General features: G+C 39.6%; 1 protein-coding gene across 1 annotated transcript in view; it reads left to right on the top strand.

Moving 5' to 3' along the window:
* vps8 (VPS8 subunit of CORVET complex) overlaps nucleotides 1-15,807 on the top strand; it is a 72,035-nt gene that overhangs the window by 9,705 nt on the left and 46,523 nt on the right. The window contains exons 5-11 of the mRNA XM_019881883.1: nucleotides 3,006-3,038; nucleotides 4,281-4,335; nucleotides 4,452-4,576; nucleotides 6,349-6,435; nucleotides 9,297-9,364; nucleotides 12,519-12,672; nucleotides 12,752-12,811. Of these exons, the coding sequence (XP_019737442.1) occupies nucleotides 3,006-3,038; nucleotides 4,281-4,335; nucleotides 4,452-4,576; nucleotides 6,349-6,435; nucleotides 9,297-9,364; nucleotides 12,519-12,672; nucleotides 12,752-12,811 (582 nt within the window). The remainder of the gene's footprint in view (nucleotides 1-3,005; nucleotides 3,039-4,280; nucleotides 4,336-4,451; nucleotides 4,577-6,348; nucleotides 6,436-9,296; nucleotides 9,365-12,518; nucleotides 12,673-12,751; nucleotides 12,812-15,807) is intronic.

The raw sequence follows: 15,807 nt of genomic DNA on the forward strand, positions 1-15,807 counted from the left end.
GGCCGGCGCCTTTGTGCACAGGCATTTGGGGGTGCTGGATACGCACCCAAACGTTTAGACGTGCCCTAATTAAATGAAACTTTAACCATGATACAATTTTGCTCATAGATTCCTCTAACACCATATTAAAACAAAAAAATATAGTTCCTTTTTTTCATTTTCAAACCTTTTTGAAAAAGCTCCAGGAAGCCACTACGGTGGCGCTAAGGAACTGCATGTGGCTCTCAAGCCGCGGGGTGCCGACCCCCGGTGTCAGTACTTAACTTTGCTTTTGGTGTGATCTTTGTTTCATAATTGTTTTGAGTGTGTTATGGCGAATGCACATGTCAATTGGTGTCGGGCAGAACCCTTTTACGTTACAATTGGTTCCTGCTAGTATTCACCACTTGATGGCATAGGAACACTAACAGGGAAACAACTCAATGAATATAAAGACAGTTACAGTCTCTTTATATGAGGTGCATCGTATTATAGGGCGCGCTGTCGGCTTTTGAGAAAATTGAATGCTTTTAGGTGCACCTTATAGTGCGGAAAATACGGTACGTTGTTTTACACATAGTACAAAACCAATTCCAATGAATTTGCCACATTGTGTTTAAACAAAAAGAAAAACAGAATACCTGTACAATGATTTGCAAATCATGTTCAACCTGTATTTAAATGAACACACTGCAAAGACAAGATATTTCATGTTCAAACTGATAAACTTTCCTGTTTTGAGCAAATAATCATGAACTTTGAATTTTATCGCTGCAACACGTTCCAAAAAAGCTGGGAGAGGTGGCAAGAAAGACCGATCAAGTTGAGGAATGCTCATCAAACACCAATGTTCATCGGAATTGGTTTTGTACATACAAATACAGAATATAATATGATACATGATTAGAGTATCACTAGTGAACATAGGGAATACTGTATCGTACCTAAAAATGTTCAGTCACGGTCGGAACCACATTGAAAAATGTAGCATGATATTTTTCTGAATGTGTCTGTTAACATTGTTTCTGTGTATGTTTGAATGTTCTTCTTTTAAGGAAGAAGAAGGCAGTGGAGTTGAAAGCGGCAGTTCATGGATCGGTTCTTCGACACAGCATGCTTCAGGGCATCTCTGCGCAGATCGTCTCGGCTGCGGTAAAACTTGAAAGTTCATTATCGATAATCTCCTGGAAAAAAGCTGTTTTTCTATCTATCTATCTATCTATCTATCTATCTATCTATCTATCTATCTAGCTAGCTAGCTAGCTAGCTAGCTAGCTAGCTAGCTAGCTAGCTAGCTGTGTTTCAGAGTTTTTCTCGGACAAAGTAAAATAAATGACTTGGCACGCAGGGAAAATTGTCTTCATTAACGGCGGGAGGGATCTCTGAGGGCGAACGACAGTTGTTGCCCCGATAATCACGCTCAGAGTTCCCTGTCCTCCAGTTTGCACTTTTATTGTTACATATGCAAAATACAAGAAAAATACTGCCCCCGATATTTGCATACCGCACCCCCGGTCCGGCCCTTCGGTAGTGATTGGTTACCTTGGTTTAAGCTTTGAACCACCGGTACGTTGACGCCTTTCTGTCTGGTCTACAATGAATCAACAAGTTGCAGACTTTGCAGACGACAAATGTCGCCTGGGCGCGACAGGCATTCTCAAATTGTCTTTTGTTGTTCAACAACGCTTTATTCCCGAATTGTTCATTCCCACTTTGTGACGGAGCCTAGCCTTCTTCCCTCTGTTAGCATTTGTATTGCATTGACGTGATAATTGTGGACTTCAAAAGCCCTCCGCCCAGACGGCCGGCACCTTTGCGCACAGGCATTTGGGAGCGCTGGATACGCACCCAAACGTTTCGACGTGCCAAAATTAAATGAAACTTTAAACATGATACCATTTTGCTCATAGATTTCCCTATCACTGTGTCATGTAAATGTTGCTGTGCTTTCAGCGTTGGTTTCTTGTTTTAGTCCAATTTCGTTCGTATTATCACATACAGTTTTATGAGACACAAAATTGTCGAGGTGTCAACATGAATCGATTAACTGACAATTAATCACTCATCAAATAATCAACACCTATCTTGATAATAAATGTATCATTTTCACAAAAAAAAAACCCAAAATCCTCTGATTTCAGCCTTACAAAAATAAATGTTCTCCAATTTCTTCTTGCCCGTCGTGAAAACCGGCTGACTAAATTTTGTGTTTGATCAAAAAAAGACATTTGCAAAATTTGATTTTACTTTGGAAAGCAATGCTCAACATTTTTCCGTATTTTCTGAATGATAATCAAATTGTTGAAAAAGAAATGTCAATCTAATCTTTTTCAAAAAAACAATCATTGTTCGTGGTCATATTATGAATAATCTATAATCGACATTGTTAAATCTGAAGTCATGTATATCAAAAAAAGTAGCCCTTTGCATGAATCTGCTCCCAAAGTTAATACTCAATTTGACATTGGTGAGTACAACGTCAGTCCCTTCTCATGGGATCTTGAGTAGTTATTGTTGATTTGGTTTCGTTTCATCATTAAACAATACCAAATAAGCAACAATAAATGATTAATAAATAGTCATCCGAAAAAACCCAAATATATTTTGCAATATGTTGTAATGCAAAACTCTTTTAAAAATTTAATGAACCGATTAATCAATGCAATAATCGAGTAATGAATAGTCATCCGAAAAAACCCAAATATATTTTGCAATACGTTGTAATGCAAAACTTTTTTTGCATTACAAACAAAAATTTAATGAACCGATTAATCAATGCAATAATCGGTCAAATAAATTGATTGCAGAAATATTCAATAGGAACAGCGCTTCTTAACTGTGCATCAATATCAATTGATTTGATTTCCCTCTCAGTTATTCAGGCTTTGGGGAAACAACTGAATTTGTTGAATTGATTTGGGTTTTGTTTCATTCTGCAAAATGTTCCCAATCAGTTTCATTCATTTCAATCATTTCAAGCATTTACACATTTGTTGCTGAAATGAAACATTTATGTCTTTCCTCAGGACAAAGTTGATGCTGGATTACCAACTGCGATTGTAAGTATTGCTTTTGCAATTTATGAAAGAGAAAGTATAATCGGGTGTACAGGCATATTTACACAAAATAATGTAATATCCACACACTCTTTGCATTATGATAATATATCTCTGTTGGCCAGGGCAGTAGCTCCTTCCTTGACCATCATGCCGTGTTCGTTGTTGTACTTGGAAAATAAAGAAAAATGCAGCACACTATGCTGTATCTGGTGCCTCAAAACGTTTCCCAATAAGAACATCGGGGGACATAGGTTCACATTGCAGTGAGTTGATATCTGTGGCAGGGTCAATCGTCAGGTGTAACCAACTAATTTGTTCACGATTGTCCAGTTGAGTCACTGCATCGCACGGCATGCGGTAGGCCACAGTGGTACTAATTTTTGCAAGAGGGGAAAAAAAGGTATTGAGCTTCTTCTATGAGAATACTGACCCAAAATGCGTATTCACCCTTTGATTTACTGTAGAATCATTAAAAAAAACTTTTGTAACGATTTGTCAGAGGGAAAGTTCAATTAAAATCTAGGTTAACAACTGTTGGATATAGTATTTCATCAGGAAAATTTTGATCACCGCCTCCCCCCCCCCAAACAAAACAATAAAAAATCTGTCTTTTGACACCTAACTTATTTTTTTTCCATGATTTGTAAATGTTGTAGTCATGGAAATATGCAGTATTTATGTTTTGAGTTTTCGTTTGAGTTTCAGAGAGCAGACACATTTCTAATTTGGGTTTTAAATTGAAAAAAAGTTTGGAGAAACGTTATTTGAATTGATTTAATTTCACGTCAATTTTATGGTATCCCATCAGGGTACCCCAGAAGGTTACAGTGGATTCATACACAGCAATTTTGGAAGCGTGAATTCAACTCCTCTGTGGTGACCTTTGCTAGCATTAAAATGAACCTCAAACCCACACGGTGACTTGGACAAGCCTTAGTTGTTGGATGTCAGACAAGCAGTAAAGTTGAAAGAAGTGAAAATAGTTGTCTGCTGTTACTACTCTTTCAGAAAACATGTCACAGATGCGTTTGAATTCTAGCAGGAACTCTGTAAGGCGTTGATGTTTGAGCATACACTCGACAGAGTGAACTCCCGTGATTAACACCGAACTCTTTTGAGGAACTGACTCTCCCACAGAATTGAATTAGACTGGAAATATAATACTTGCGAATTAGCTGTGTAGTTTGTTTGTTGGATTTACTCATGATGTTGTTACTCACTCATGTTGTTTCATTTCTTCAGACAGTTGCAGGGGTGATTGTTGTGGGAACGTCTCACGGTCTGGCTTTGGTCTTTGGTAAGCCAAATCTAGATTTGTAATTTTTCAGCTCCGTTCCAATCTTTGATTAAAATACTGTGAAAAATGTGTATGAGCCTGGCTTTGATTATAACCATTTTAACTGTCCTCTCCAGATAACAACCAAGCGTTAAGGCTCTGTCTTGGAACAAAAACAACTGGTGCGGAGTTTGGTGCGATCTCTGCCCTCAGCATCAACAATGATTGCTCAAGACTTCTCTGTGGGTTTGCAAAAGGACAGGTACAAACTTAATCATAAAGGGTTTTTTTGGGGGGGTTGTCAAATCTGCTCTCAGTTTTCATTTTGTCACAAGCAAGCGTGCATACCTTTTTGGTACAGAATTTGGGTAACAACTTCAGTTTTTATTTTTATCTTTTTACATCTTCACAGTGCAAAACATGACAACATCTAAAAAAATATGACTAGGAACACCAAGCAACATAAATGCAACACTCCCGAAACTATTTTTAAAATTTTAATCGTTAAAGGCCTGATCAAAAGCTGCAGAGGAAAATTATTTCTACGTTCATTCAATTAATGTAGAAGATAAAGTATGGTATAGAATGAAATATTATGGTACATTGATATTTGTACAATCAGTGCAGTGGTAATAACTCTAGAGCAGGGGTCACCAGCATTTTTGAAAGGAAGAGCTAGCTCTTGAGTACTGATTAATGCAAGATATATATATATATATAGATATACTGTACACTTCTGAAATGTGTTTGAAGTAAATTTACAGGCATATGTTATTATCAATAATGAATGCTATTCACATTTAGCATGTTAATAATTTCTCATCAGAATTATGAAATAAATAGATATATGCAACACTGAATTTCTATAAGTCTCTGTCAGTGTTTGATCATTTTCAAATAAGCACTTCTACAACAATAATGCCCAATCACCGGTGAGCTCTTTCTAGAACAGGCGCGCTTGCTACTCATGTGGTCCTTGAGGGCTACCGGTTGGTGACCCCTGCTCTAGACATTGTACGGTACATATCCGGTACATTTCCCTCTGAAATTTGTGCGACAGTGAGGCCAACAACTTTATTTTTGCTGTAGACTGAGATCATTTGGGTTGAACTCAAACGATGACAATAGGACAAGAGGCCATCCTTTCAGCACAGGTCTTGCACTCAAAATAAGACCCCAAGACAGCTGTTACTGATATCAGTAAAAATGTTCAATGGTACAAGTGAGAAGATTACAATCAACAGTATAGTACATACTTGTATGAGCCTCTAAAATCCTGCGAGAATGTTTATGGGCAGGTATGAGACAAAGATCAATCTCGAGCATTTAAGTTTTATTCACCTTGGTCTATTTGTAATGATTATGTCAACATTGTGACCGCAATTCAGGATGAGAAGAACCAGATCTCCATTTTGTTGCAGTTTCTTTCTATGGCAAAGAAACCAGTCTAAGTGTCTGACATATAGACTTCTTCACATATTCATCACACACAGAGGTTTCAAAACCAATTTCAAGATCACATCGAGACTACACAAGGAAATATAAAATGCAATGTCTTTGGAATCCAATCATAAAGGAGGTTAACACTAAACATCGCAACTCGAAATACGAGATGCAATAATTTCTGACATAAGATGCTTGAGGTAGTCAAGTCAAGTCAGCTTTTATTGTCAAATATACTCTATGTGTAAGACAGCACAGATGAAATTACTTTCCTCTCTCAACCACAGTGTAAACATGTAGTGCATTGAACACACAGCTAAAATTTACGTAAAATTACATAAGACATAAATATAAAATATGTTAAATAAAAATAAAATAAATAAACAAATAGCTTTAAAAGACAACCAAGGTAGCAGTGGTCAAACATCATATTGGTACTTTTTTTTCCCCTTCTTTTTTTTAAAGATTAGACTGGCTGCATCATCTCAATTGCCTTACTGATATTTCACTGAGACAACACACAATGCACCGTGTTTTTTGTGATTCACAATTCGAGCTTGATAATAATTTCTTGTTTTGTTCTTTGATGAGATTACCATGTGGGATCTTGCCAATGGGAAACTTCTTAGGACGATCACTGATGCACACCCTCCGGGCACAGCAATCCTGCACGTAAAGGTAAGCCACATCACGTATCCTGTGCAACCAGTTGATAAAATGTTTATAAAATTGTAAGTAGAAGAAATATTTACAAAGAATAATGCTTACAAAGAAACATTTGAGCTGTCAGAAACATGCGGCATCCTGCTATGAAGAAGCTATTTGCCAGCCCGCTTTTCGCTAACGTAATTTTCACCTTACAGAGAAATCAACCACCATGATTTATTTAAGAAAAAACATAAGAATGGTTAAACTTGTGACTGCGGAAAAAGCCTTTTCGCTGCGGGATAAACGTTTGTGAGTGTTCGCAAAGGTAGCAAATGTTGCATTCTTGTCAGGGTTCCTTCAAGGCGGGAAACATGCGCCCACAATCTTGCCCAAACGTTCTTCAGACGTTCGCCATGGTTTTGCTTGTAGCAAGGAAGTTTGGAACATGTTGAACAGTGATTTTTCAATGCATCACCTGACAACTTTGTCCATGTTTTGAGCAATCGACTCCTTGTCATGAGTAAATGTGGGAATTAACTCTGCTCATGTTCTTAGCGGGAGTTGTCGAACCCACGTCACACACAAATCATTTTGCCGCAGCGTCTATTTTCCATGCTGAAATAATTGCTAATTTGGTCTGAACAGACACTGAACCTACTTTATAGTGTAATGTTTGCTGCTCTGATTCCAAATGACTGACAAAACACTTCCTCTTTAGTAAATTAACTCCTCTGGTCGCCGCCAGTGTTAATTTCATAACACAGGTTCTTTAAAAAGGGTCAAATTTACAGGTCGCACAAGTACGAGTGGGTGATAAATGTACTCGCGCTGTCTAGGTGTGGAAGGCTTTTGACAACTTAACACAGATGTTGGAATCACAACTGGCTGCAAATTGCTGTGTTCAAGACCGAGGTGTTTTGTTTCTGACGGAAACTTGGTTTAACCCGAGGATATTCAGTGCTAAACTGTGAGGCATGTACACCATCAATAACTGATTTAACCCGAGGATATTCAGTGCTAGCATGTAGCTAGCTGGCCCCCCATTGCTAAACTGTGAGGCATGTACACCATCAATAACTGCGACATTGGTTACCTGATTTGAATGTACCATCAATTCCCTCAAATTAAAGATGAAAGTCTGCAATTAATGTAATTTAATTTGATATCCAGTGTGTTGGTATATATCATCAAAAGGATGAAAATTGTTGTGTACATGTCCCGGGAATGACGAGAGGAAGACGCAAATGTTCTTCATGCGCAAGCTGAGCTCATTCACACATAATTATCATTAAGGAGAGAGTAATTTACACATAATCATCACTGCAACCATATTAGATATGAATTCAGACACATTTTAGTCTATTGTATGTGCATCATATAAGACCTCTTTAAACAAACAAGACTAAAAGTTTGCATACTGTAATAATGATCTTGTCTCAGTTTAGTCACAAATGTACAAAGTGTGAAATGTAGCTTTGTTCTGTTAAATACAAAGCTGATGTATTTGCATGGAACCATGACTTATTCTGTTGTATTAATGGGAACAGATGGATACACAGGTTAATTGTATCTATTGCCATCCAAGCGGAAAAAAGTTATTTGTGATGCCGGCTGCTATATGCCACTGTCAGAAATAGAAAAACAGTCATGATCATTTAAATAATAAAATAATGATGAGGATTTACCCTTTAACATTTAGCTAAAAGGCAACTGATATTTCTAAGAGTCAACGCATACCAAACCGAACCAAAAACTGTGAGCACAAAACTGAGAACGGAACCGAACTGTGTATTTTGTGAAGCGTAACACCCCAAGCGCGGTCTTAAATTTTGAGGCTAAATGCGACCGTTTAGGTGCAGTCTGGAGCCCTGCATTTTCCAATGTTTGAGAAGTAACACAATTTCACAGATTTTGTTTTTCTTTGCCGATTTGGCTGTGGAATAGGTATTTATCTATTTATAAAAAAAATATTGTCTTAAATAAGTGGCCCAGTGGTTGAGTGGTTGGCGCGTCGACCTCACAATGCAGAGGCCGTGGGTTCGATCCCGGCTCCGGCCTTCCTGTGTGGGGTTTGCATGTTCTCCCCGGGCCTGTGTGGGATTTCTCCGGGTACTCCGGTTTCCTCCTACATTCCAAAAACATGCGTGGAATGCTGATTGAACACTCTAAATTGTCCCTAGGTCTGAGTGTGAGCGCAGATGGTTGTTCGTCTCTGTGTGCCCTGCAATTGGCTGGCAACCGGTTCAGGGTGTGCCCCGCCTACAGCCCGAAGACGGCTGGGATAGGCTCCAGCAGTCCCTGCGACCCTTGTGAGAATAAAACGGATGGAAAATGGGTGAATGGATGGATGGATATTGTCTTAAAATAGGGCTTAAAAAGCCTGGAGGAACCCAGGGTATAAATTTGAGATTTTGTTTGAGTTTTTCTATGTTGTTTCTTCGAGCTCATCAGATCAACTGATCCCGCTCAGATTTGGTAATTAGTGATCTTAGTGAGAGTGATTCCAAAGAAAATATCTTCATGAAGTTAACGATTTTGCGTTACAACGAACAGACTCAAGAACAACAAACAGACTCAAGACCAATTCCAGGTCAGCCAAAGGCAGGTTTCCATGAGGAATGTTTATTGTTGTTCAAGGGTAAACCAAGGTGCTAAATCCAGGCAGTGTGACCAAAGGTCGACAGGAGCGCGATTCACCCAGGCAAGAAACAATGCAAACCAGGCAGGCATACAGATGCAGGATCTCTGGCATGAACATAGATTAATAATAATAAATTAAGGATGAACGTACAATTTTTCAGTCTCTGAATTGTCATTCACTGTCATTATTTATGTTTGAAAACTAATTGCTTATTCCTTGTTCCCTTCTTTTTCTATTTTTATGTTCCAAGTTCACAGATGACCCGACACTTGCAGTTTGCAGCGATAGTGGCGGATCGGTTTTTGAGCTGGCTTTCAGGTAAATGATTTGTCTTGACCAATTTATTGTACATGATTGAGGATTTTATGGCTCACTTTACAGCTGAACAATATTACCATTATTAACCCTGGAGAACCCAAGAACCATTTTCTTCTTTGGAAAGTTATGAATGATACATTAAATGACTGCTATATGTTCACTGAACACCAAAATATATGTTTTTTCAAATATTCAATGCTCTAATCCTAATTTAGGATTAGGGCCAAATTTGACCCTTTGGGATTTAAGGGTAGCATTTGAGTAGCAGAATTTATAGGGGCCACATTTGACCCCGTGGGTTCTCCAGGGTTAAAATCTAAACTGAACAAAAATATAAACAACACCTTTGCTTCAATTTTTCATGAGCTGGACTTGAAGATATTAAACTTTTTCTACATACACAAAGGGCCCTCAAATATTGGTCACAAATCTGACTAGGCAGTATCTGGTGTGACAATCATTTGCCTCTCGCAGTGCAGTACATTTCCTTTGCATTGAGTTGATCAGGCTGTGATCACATTATGTCCTGTGCGATGTTGGTCCACTCCTCTTCGATGGCTATGCGAAATTGCTGAATATGGGCAGGAATTGGAACACGCTGTTGTCTACGCCAATCCCGAGTATCTCAAACATGCTCAATGGGTGACATGTCCGGTGAGTGTGCTGGCCATGAAAGAACTAGGATGTTTTCAGCTACCACCAATTGTTTACAGATCTTTGCAATATGGGGCCGTGCATTATCATGCTGCAGTATGACGTGAGGGTCGTGGATGAATAGCCCAACAATGAGCCTCAGGATCTCATCACGTTACCTGTGCGTTTGAAATTGTCATCTATAAAACACACCTGTGTTCTTGGTTCATAACATATGCCTGCCCATACCATAACCCCACTGCCACCTGCGTGGGTGACTCGATCCACGACGTCGACATCAGCAAACCACTCACCCACACGACGCCACACGCGCTCTCTGCCATCTGCCCTGAACAGTGAAAAATGCGATTCACTCAAGTCGGTTGTGACGACCAGCTGCACTCTAGTCGAGACACCGATGAGGACGAGCATGCAGATAAGCTTCCGTGAGCTTCTGACAGTTTATGCAGAAATCGTTTGGATATGCAAACCGATTTTTGAAGTGGCTGTCCGGGTGGCTTGTCCCCGAGGATTGTGGGGGTGAATTTGCTGAATGTGAAGGTCTTGGGCTGGTGTGGTTACACGTGGTCTGTGCTTGTGAGGCCAGTTGGATTTACTGACAACTTGTGGTGGAGAAATGAAGATTAAATTTTCAAGCAAGAGTGCTCTGGTAGACATTCCCGCAGTCGGCATGCCATTGACACACTTCCTGAAAACTTGCAAAATCTGTGGCATTGTTGTGTGATAAAACTGCACATTTCAGGGGGGCCTTTCATTGTGGCCGGCCTACTGCATACCTGTGCAATAATCACACGTGAGAGGTGGGATGGGTCATCTTGGAGAAAAAGATTGAGATCTTTGAGTCCAACTCATGAAAAATGGGAGCAAAAACAAACGTGTTGTTTTTATATTGTTCAATGGAGATGTTCATTTTAGATTTATCGATATAATGATGGGTTCATTGAAAACCAAGCATTTTTTTCAGAAAAATATAAAAATAATCATACAAAGGGTTGTAATAATTGACGTCACATGATAAAATGTTTTGCCTCAACCATTTTTTTTGCGATTCAATTGGTCGACTTTTTGGCCGGGAACCCTCTTCATAGTATTTTGTTGTTAGAGACAGGGTGTAGTCAAGTTACAGTGGTGTTGTTTCTTGTCGATTAATGTGACTTGATGACACCCTTACAAACAAAGGAGGTGAGTGCAGTTCCTGCTGTATATAATTCAATGGCTTGCAAGGATCAAGTCAATCATGACTTGTGCATTTGTATGAGAAGGCTATAATAGATTTAAATGTTCATTTATTTGTTACAGTATATTTCAAAACAGATTCATTGGCCAGAAGAAATTAATTTGCAGGCCAGAATAGTGGCCCCCGAACTCTGCCAATAGAAAGCGGCCCACTAGGAAATGGCCCCATTGTCCAGAAAACCAAGCTGGGGCCTCATTATGTTATTGATTTTACAATATACATATGTTAAGGAATTAATTCCCAACTGTGATTTCATTTAGCCCCACTCTGTTGTTGGTTCTGTTCAAACACGAAAACAAAGAATGTAGCATGCTTTTGGAGGTATTTACTGCTCACTGTGATTACAATCACCTTCAGTGCCCCTCGACCCCCACCACTTTTAGGGCCCCCTCCAGAGGACATGTTTGACATCAAAAGAGTAACTGTTATCTCAAGCATCTGTGTTCCTGCCATCACACCGAAGATCAGACCGAAGACAATAGTGGGTAGTGGTGATCTGGTCTCACCTCACCACTCCCAACTTTTCCAGCTACACTGGGTCAGATGACATGTACATTTCTTTGTTTCCAGGATTTGCATGGAGGCATAACTGCCCGCCTCTCATTATCATATTGTCCCTATATATTCTCATGACTGCATTTTTTCTACGCTTGCTGACAAGATCTGAAACTCTCAGAAGCCCGAATCGATTTGTGTTGCGTTGTGATAAACTGAAGAAAAGACGACGTGGTGTTGCGTCTGCTTCCACCTTATAGAGAAATAAAAGAACCTGTGTCCAAGGAGGGCCTTAAGGAATTGGGCAGATCCCCTCCTCTACACATACCTTGTATGTTTATATGTAGATAGTGATATGAAAAATTATATATCGGTCAGCCCGAGCTCATATGGAAATAACAAATTTGAAATGTACATCAGGAACGCTTTACAGATGATCTGTAAAACATTACAATAATTTCTAATGGATAGTAAAGGGAATCAAAAAATGTTAACAATGCGATTTCTATTAAAACTAGCAAGGAAGCCTTATTTTTGTACAGATTAGGAAAAGTAAAAAAATTGTTGGACCGCAAAAAGTTTGCTTTGCCAGACCTCCCTGCTTATGCTTCCAACTAATCGCATTATTTCAGATCACTTCATGCTAATATTTTCAAGAATGACAGCAAACTTTGCAAGCACAAGGCAACATGATAAAATGTCATTTGAGATTCCTTTTGTCATTTTGGTGTGCTTCTCTTCATGCTAAATATTTATTTTTGCTTCCAGGAGAGTAATGGGCATGCGTTCCTGTGACTCAAGATGCCTATTCAGTGGTTCCAAAGGGGAAGTCTGCTGTATTGAACCACTGCGTGCATGTCCAGACTTCAGTGACCACCCAATAACACATTATTCTCTGTTGGCTTTGGCTTCCCTCACGAAGGTACACCTGTGCATCTACGTCACTCATCTTTGACACGAAGCAAGTTGATCATAAGTTCTGTTTTTTATGCTATCACCAGATTCTGGTAATTGGACTGAAGCCCTCCCTAAAAGTTTGGATGACATTTCCCTACAGCAAGGTCTGTATTTGTGTGATTGTTTTTGTTTTTTACTTTGGGTATGCACGCTCACTGAACAGTTTATTGCCACAAAATCTAAAGTGAGCGTTATAAAATGTGATGTGTCCATTAAAAAATAATTAATGCATTGTACATTATGAGACATAATCTTCCATTCACGTTGAAGTCAATTTATGAATGAAGCGCCTTTCTTGCACACTTTCCAGATGCCGCAAACCTCCTAATAATAATAATAATAAAACATTTTATTTATAAGCACCTTTCAAAAGACTCAAGGAGACCTTACAATCAAAACAAGAACAATAAAACCACAGATAAAATTATAAATAATAAAAGAAGAGATGAATTTAAACTGAGTATGCGGTTTTGAATAGGTGGGTTTTGAGATGGGATTTGAATGTGGGAAGAGAATCAATATTTCGGATGTTGGGTCGGAGTGAGTTCCAGAGTTTGGGGGCAGAGCGGCTGAAAGCTCTGCACCCCATCGTGTTGAGACGGGTAGAGGGTACACAAAGGTGGAGGGAGGATGAAGACCTGAGGGAACGAGAGGGAACAGAAATTTGAAGAAGGTCAGACAGATAAGAGGGGGGGGGCAAGGTTATGGATGGCTTTAAATGTATAGAGGAGTATTTTGAAGTTGATTCTAAGATTGACAGGGAGCCAGTGGAGCTGTCGGAGGATGGGGGTGATGTGATGAAAGGAGGGGGTTCTAGTCATGATCCGGGCTGAAGAATAGAATTCTGGACCAGTTGAAGTTTATGGAGGAATTTCTGATGGACACCGAAGTCCTAGTCAGTCTTCTGACAAATCCATGATTTGGTGAAGTCTAAGGGTGACCCAATTTCCTTATCGTTGAGTTTCCATTAATGATAAGAATTCCATCAAGATCCTTTTTGAAAATATGTCGTAATTTGGCTTTGAAATTAATTTGCGTTGTGGATCCGGAGGTTATCACCAGTGATGTGTGCGGTTCAACTACAGGCTATGCTGAAGGAACTTGTATTTTTGCATTCACTTTCAATATATCAAATATAAGCAATTTAATCACAAAACCTGAACGCTTAGGATATTGCGCAAATTGAGTTGACCAGGTTGCTCAGCAACACACTGTGCGTGGTGCATCAAATGCCAAAAATAATCTATCAGTCACGCCAGTGTTGGATGATTAATCTAAATCGGTTTTGGCTTCTCTCAATATTTAAAATGTTAACAAACAAAGAAGGGTGGCCCGGTGGTCGACTGGTTAGCGCATCAGCCTCACAGTGCAGAGGTGCAGGGTTCGGTTCCGGCTCCGGCCTTCCTGTGTCGAGTTTGCATGTTCTCCCCGTGCCTGCCTGGGTTTTCTCCAGGTACTCCGGTTTCCTGCCACATTCCAAAAACACGCATGTCAGGATGACTGAACACTCTAAATTGTCCCGAGGTATGAGTGTGAGCGTGGATGGTTGTTCGTCTATATGAGCCCTGCGATTGGCTGGCAACCAGTTCAGGGAGTCCCGCTCATTGCATCAAGACAGCTTAGATAGGCTCCAGCACGCCCTGTGACCCTTGTGAAGATAGGAGCATCGGAAAATGGATGGGAGGATGGATGGATAAAACTCGAAGAAAAACTATTAATGAGGAGAACGGCACGGTACTTTTCCAAGTTACCGATGTTGTGAAAGTACCTTGAATGCACCGTGTTGCTGCGTCCAAGCGTGTGGCGGAGGTGATTTAGCCATCCCGAGCGTGATTTAAGATGTTTTTGACTCCCTTGTTGGAGTTTACTGTAAAACTAAACTGTGTTTAGTAAACACACATCCAAAAGAACTACACACATTTTATATTTCAAAACAAACCATGTTTGTTATTAAAACATCACAAGCGCTTATGCTAAAGTAAATGGAGGCTCCCATTCTAATGCCTTCAAATAATGAATACCGGTAATCACACACAAACGCTGTGGAATCACATAAACACAGGTGAGGTAACACTACTCGAAGGCACAAATTCTTCCCAGTCTGTGAAAAACGAGTGCGATTTATAGAATTCAATCACAACTTCTGCTCGCATTCAATGTCTACTTAGTGTCTCCAGAGGCCATACAATGCGCAGGAACACCCAGTATTTGTTTTTACAATTGCTACTATTGCAGAATGTTCTTATCTTACAAATGTATTTTGTCATTGCCCTTTGAAGTTATATTTATTTGATTTTTCAAGGATTCAAGGAATTTTCTTCCAAATATGAAGATACAAAGATTTAACGACTTTTTTGTCGTATCAACATACATTCCTAAATGGTATGACATGAAATACAATCCACAAGATAGTTTATACGTGGTTGAGTTTTATTTGTTGAATAGATACAGTAGTAGGTTTTAAAATCCGTGAATAATCATTTTAATAGTCGTGATTTCAATCTCAATCAAAATGATCATGGTTATTCTTTTTTCCATAAGCATCCAACCCTAACTCATGGCCCATTAATACTATGATTGTGACCAGCGGTTAAATCCTCAATCCCATCAGCATGTGGAAATTCTCCACAGGTGCACCCCTGCTATTGCATATTTTTAAGCAATCGTGCTGTCAGGTCTAGAAGGCAATCAGACCCTTAAGACACATTTAAAGACACAAAGAGAGACGACGAGTCAAACAGAGTTGTCTTTCTTGCAAGGAGAGTGCGTTGAGACGTGTCTAGGTTTATGATATCAGAACAGCTCCGGAGCAAGCAGAGATGTGTAAACCGTTACAGTCTCGGGACAGCTCTGGGAAGTTGCGCTCATCTCCTGCTTTTATTGTCTTAGGGAGTAGCCTGTTACACAAACTTCTAATGAAGGGGGGCGGAAACATCTACACAATGCACTCCTAAGAGGAGTCATAAGCCCTGTTCACACGGCACACATTTGGTCCGACGCTGCACCGAAATATTTTGTTGCGATATATTTTACACCGCAGCAAATTTTGTGGAGCAGTCACACGTGCAAAGCCGCTGAGCGTGACAGCTCCGACGCAGCG

This window comes from Hippocampus comes, unplaced genomic scaffold (genome assembly GCF_001891065.2).
Source record: "Hippocampus comes isolate QL1 unplaced genomic scaffold, H_comes_QL1_v1.1 scaffold36, whole genome shotgun sequence".
NCBI lineage: Eukaryota > Metazoa > Chordata > Actinopteri > Syngnathiformes > Syngnathidae > Hippocampus > Hippocampus comes.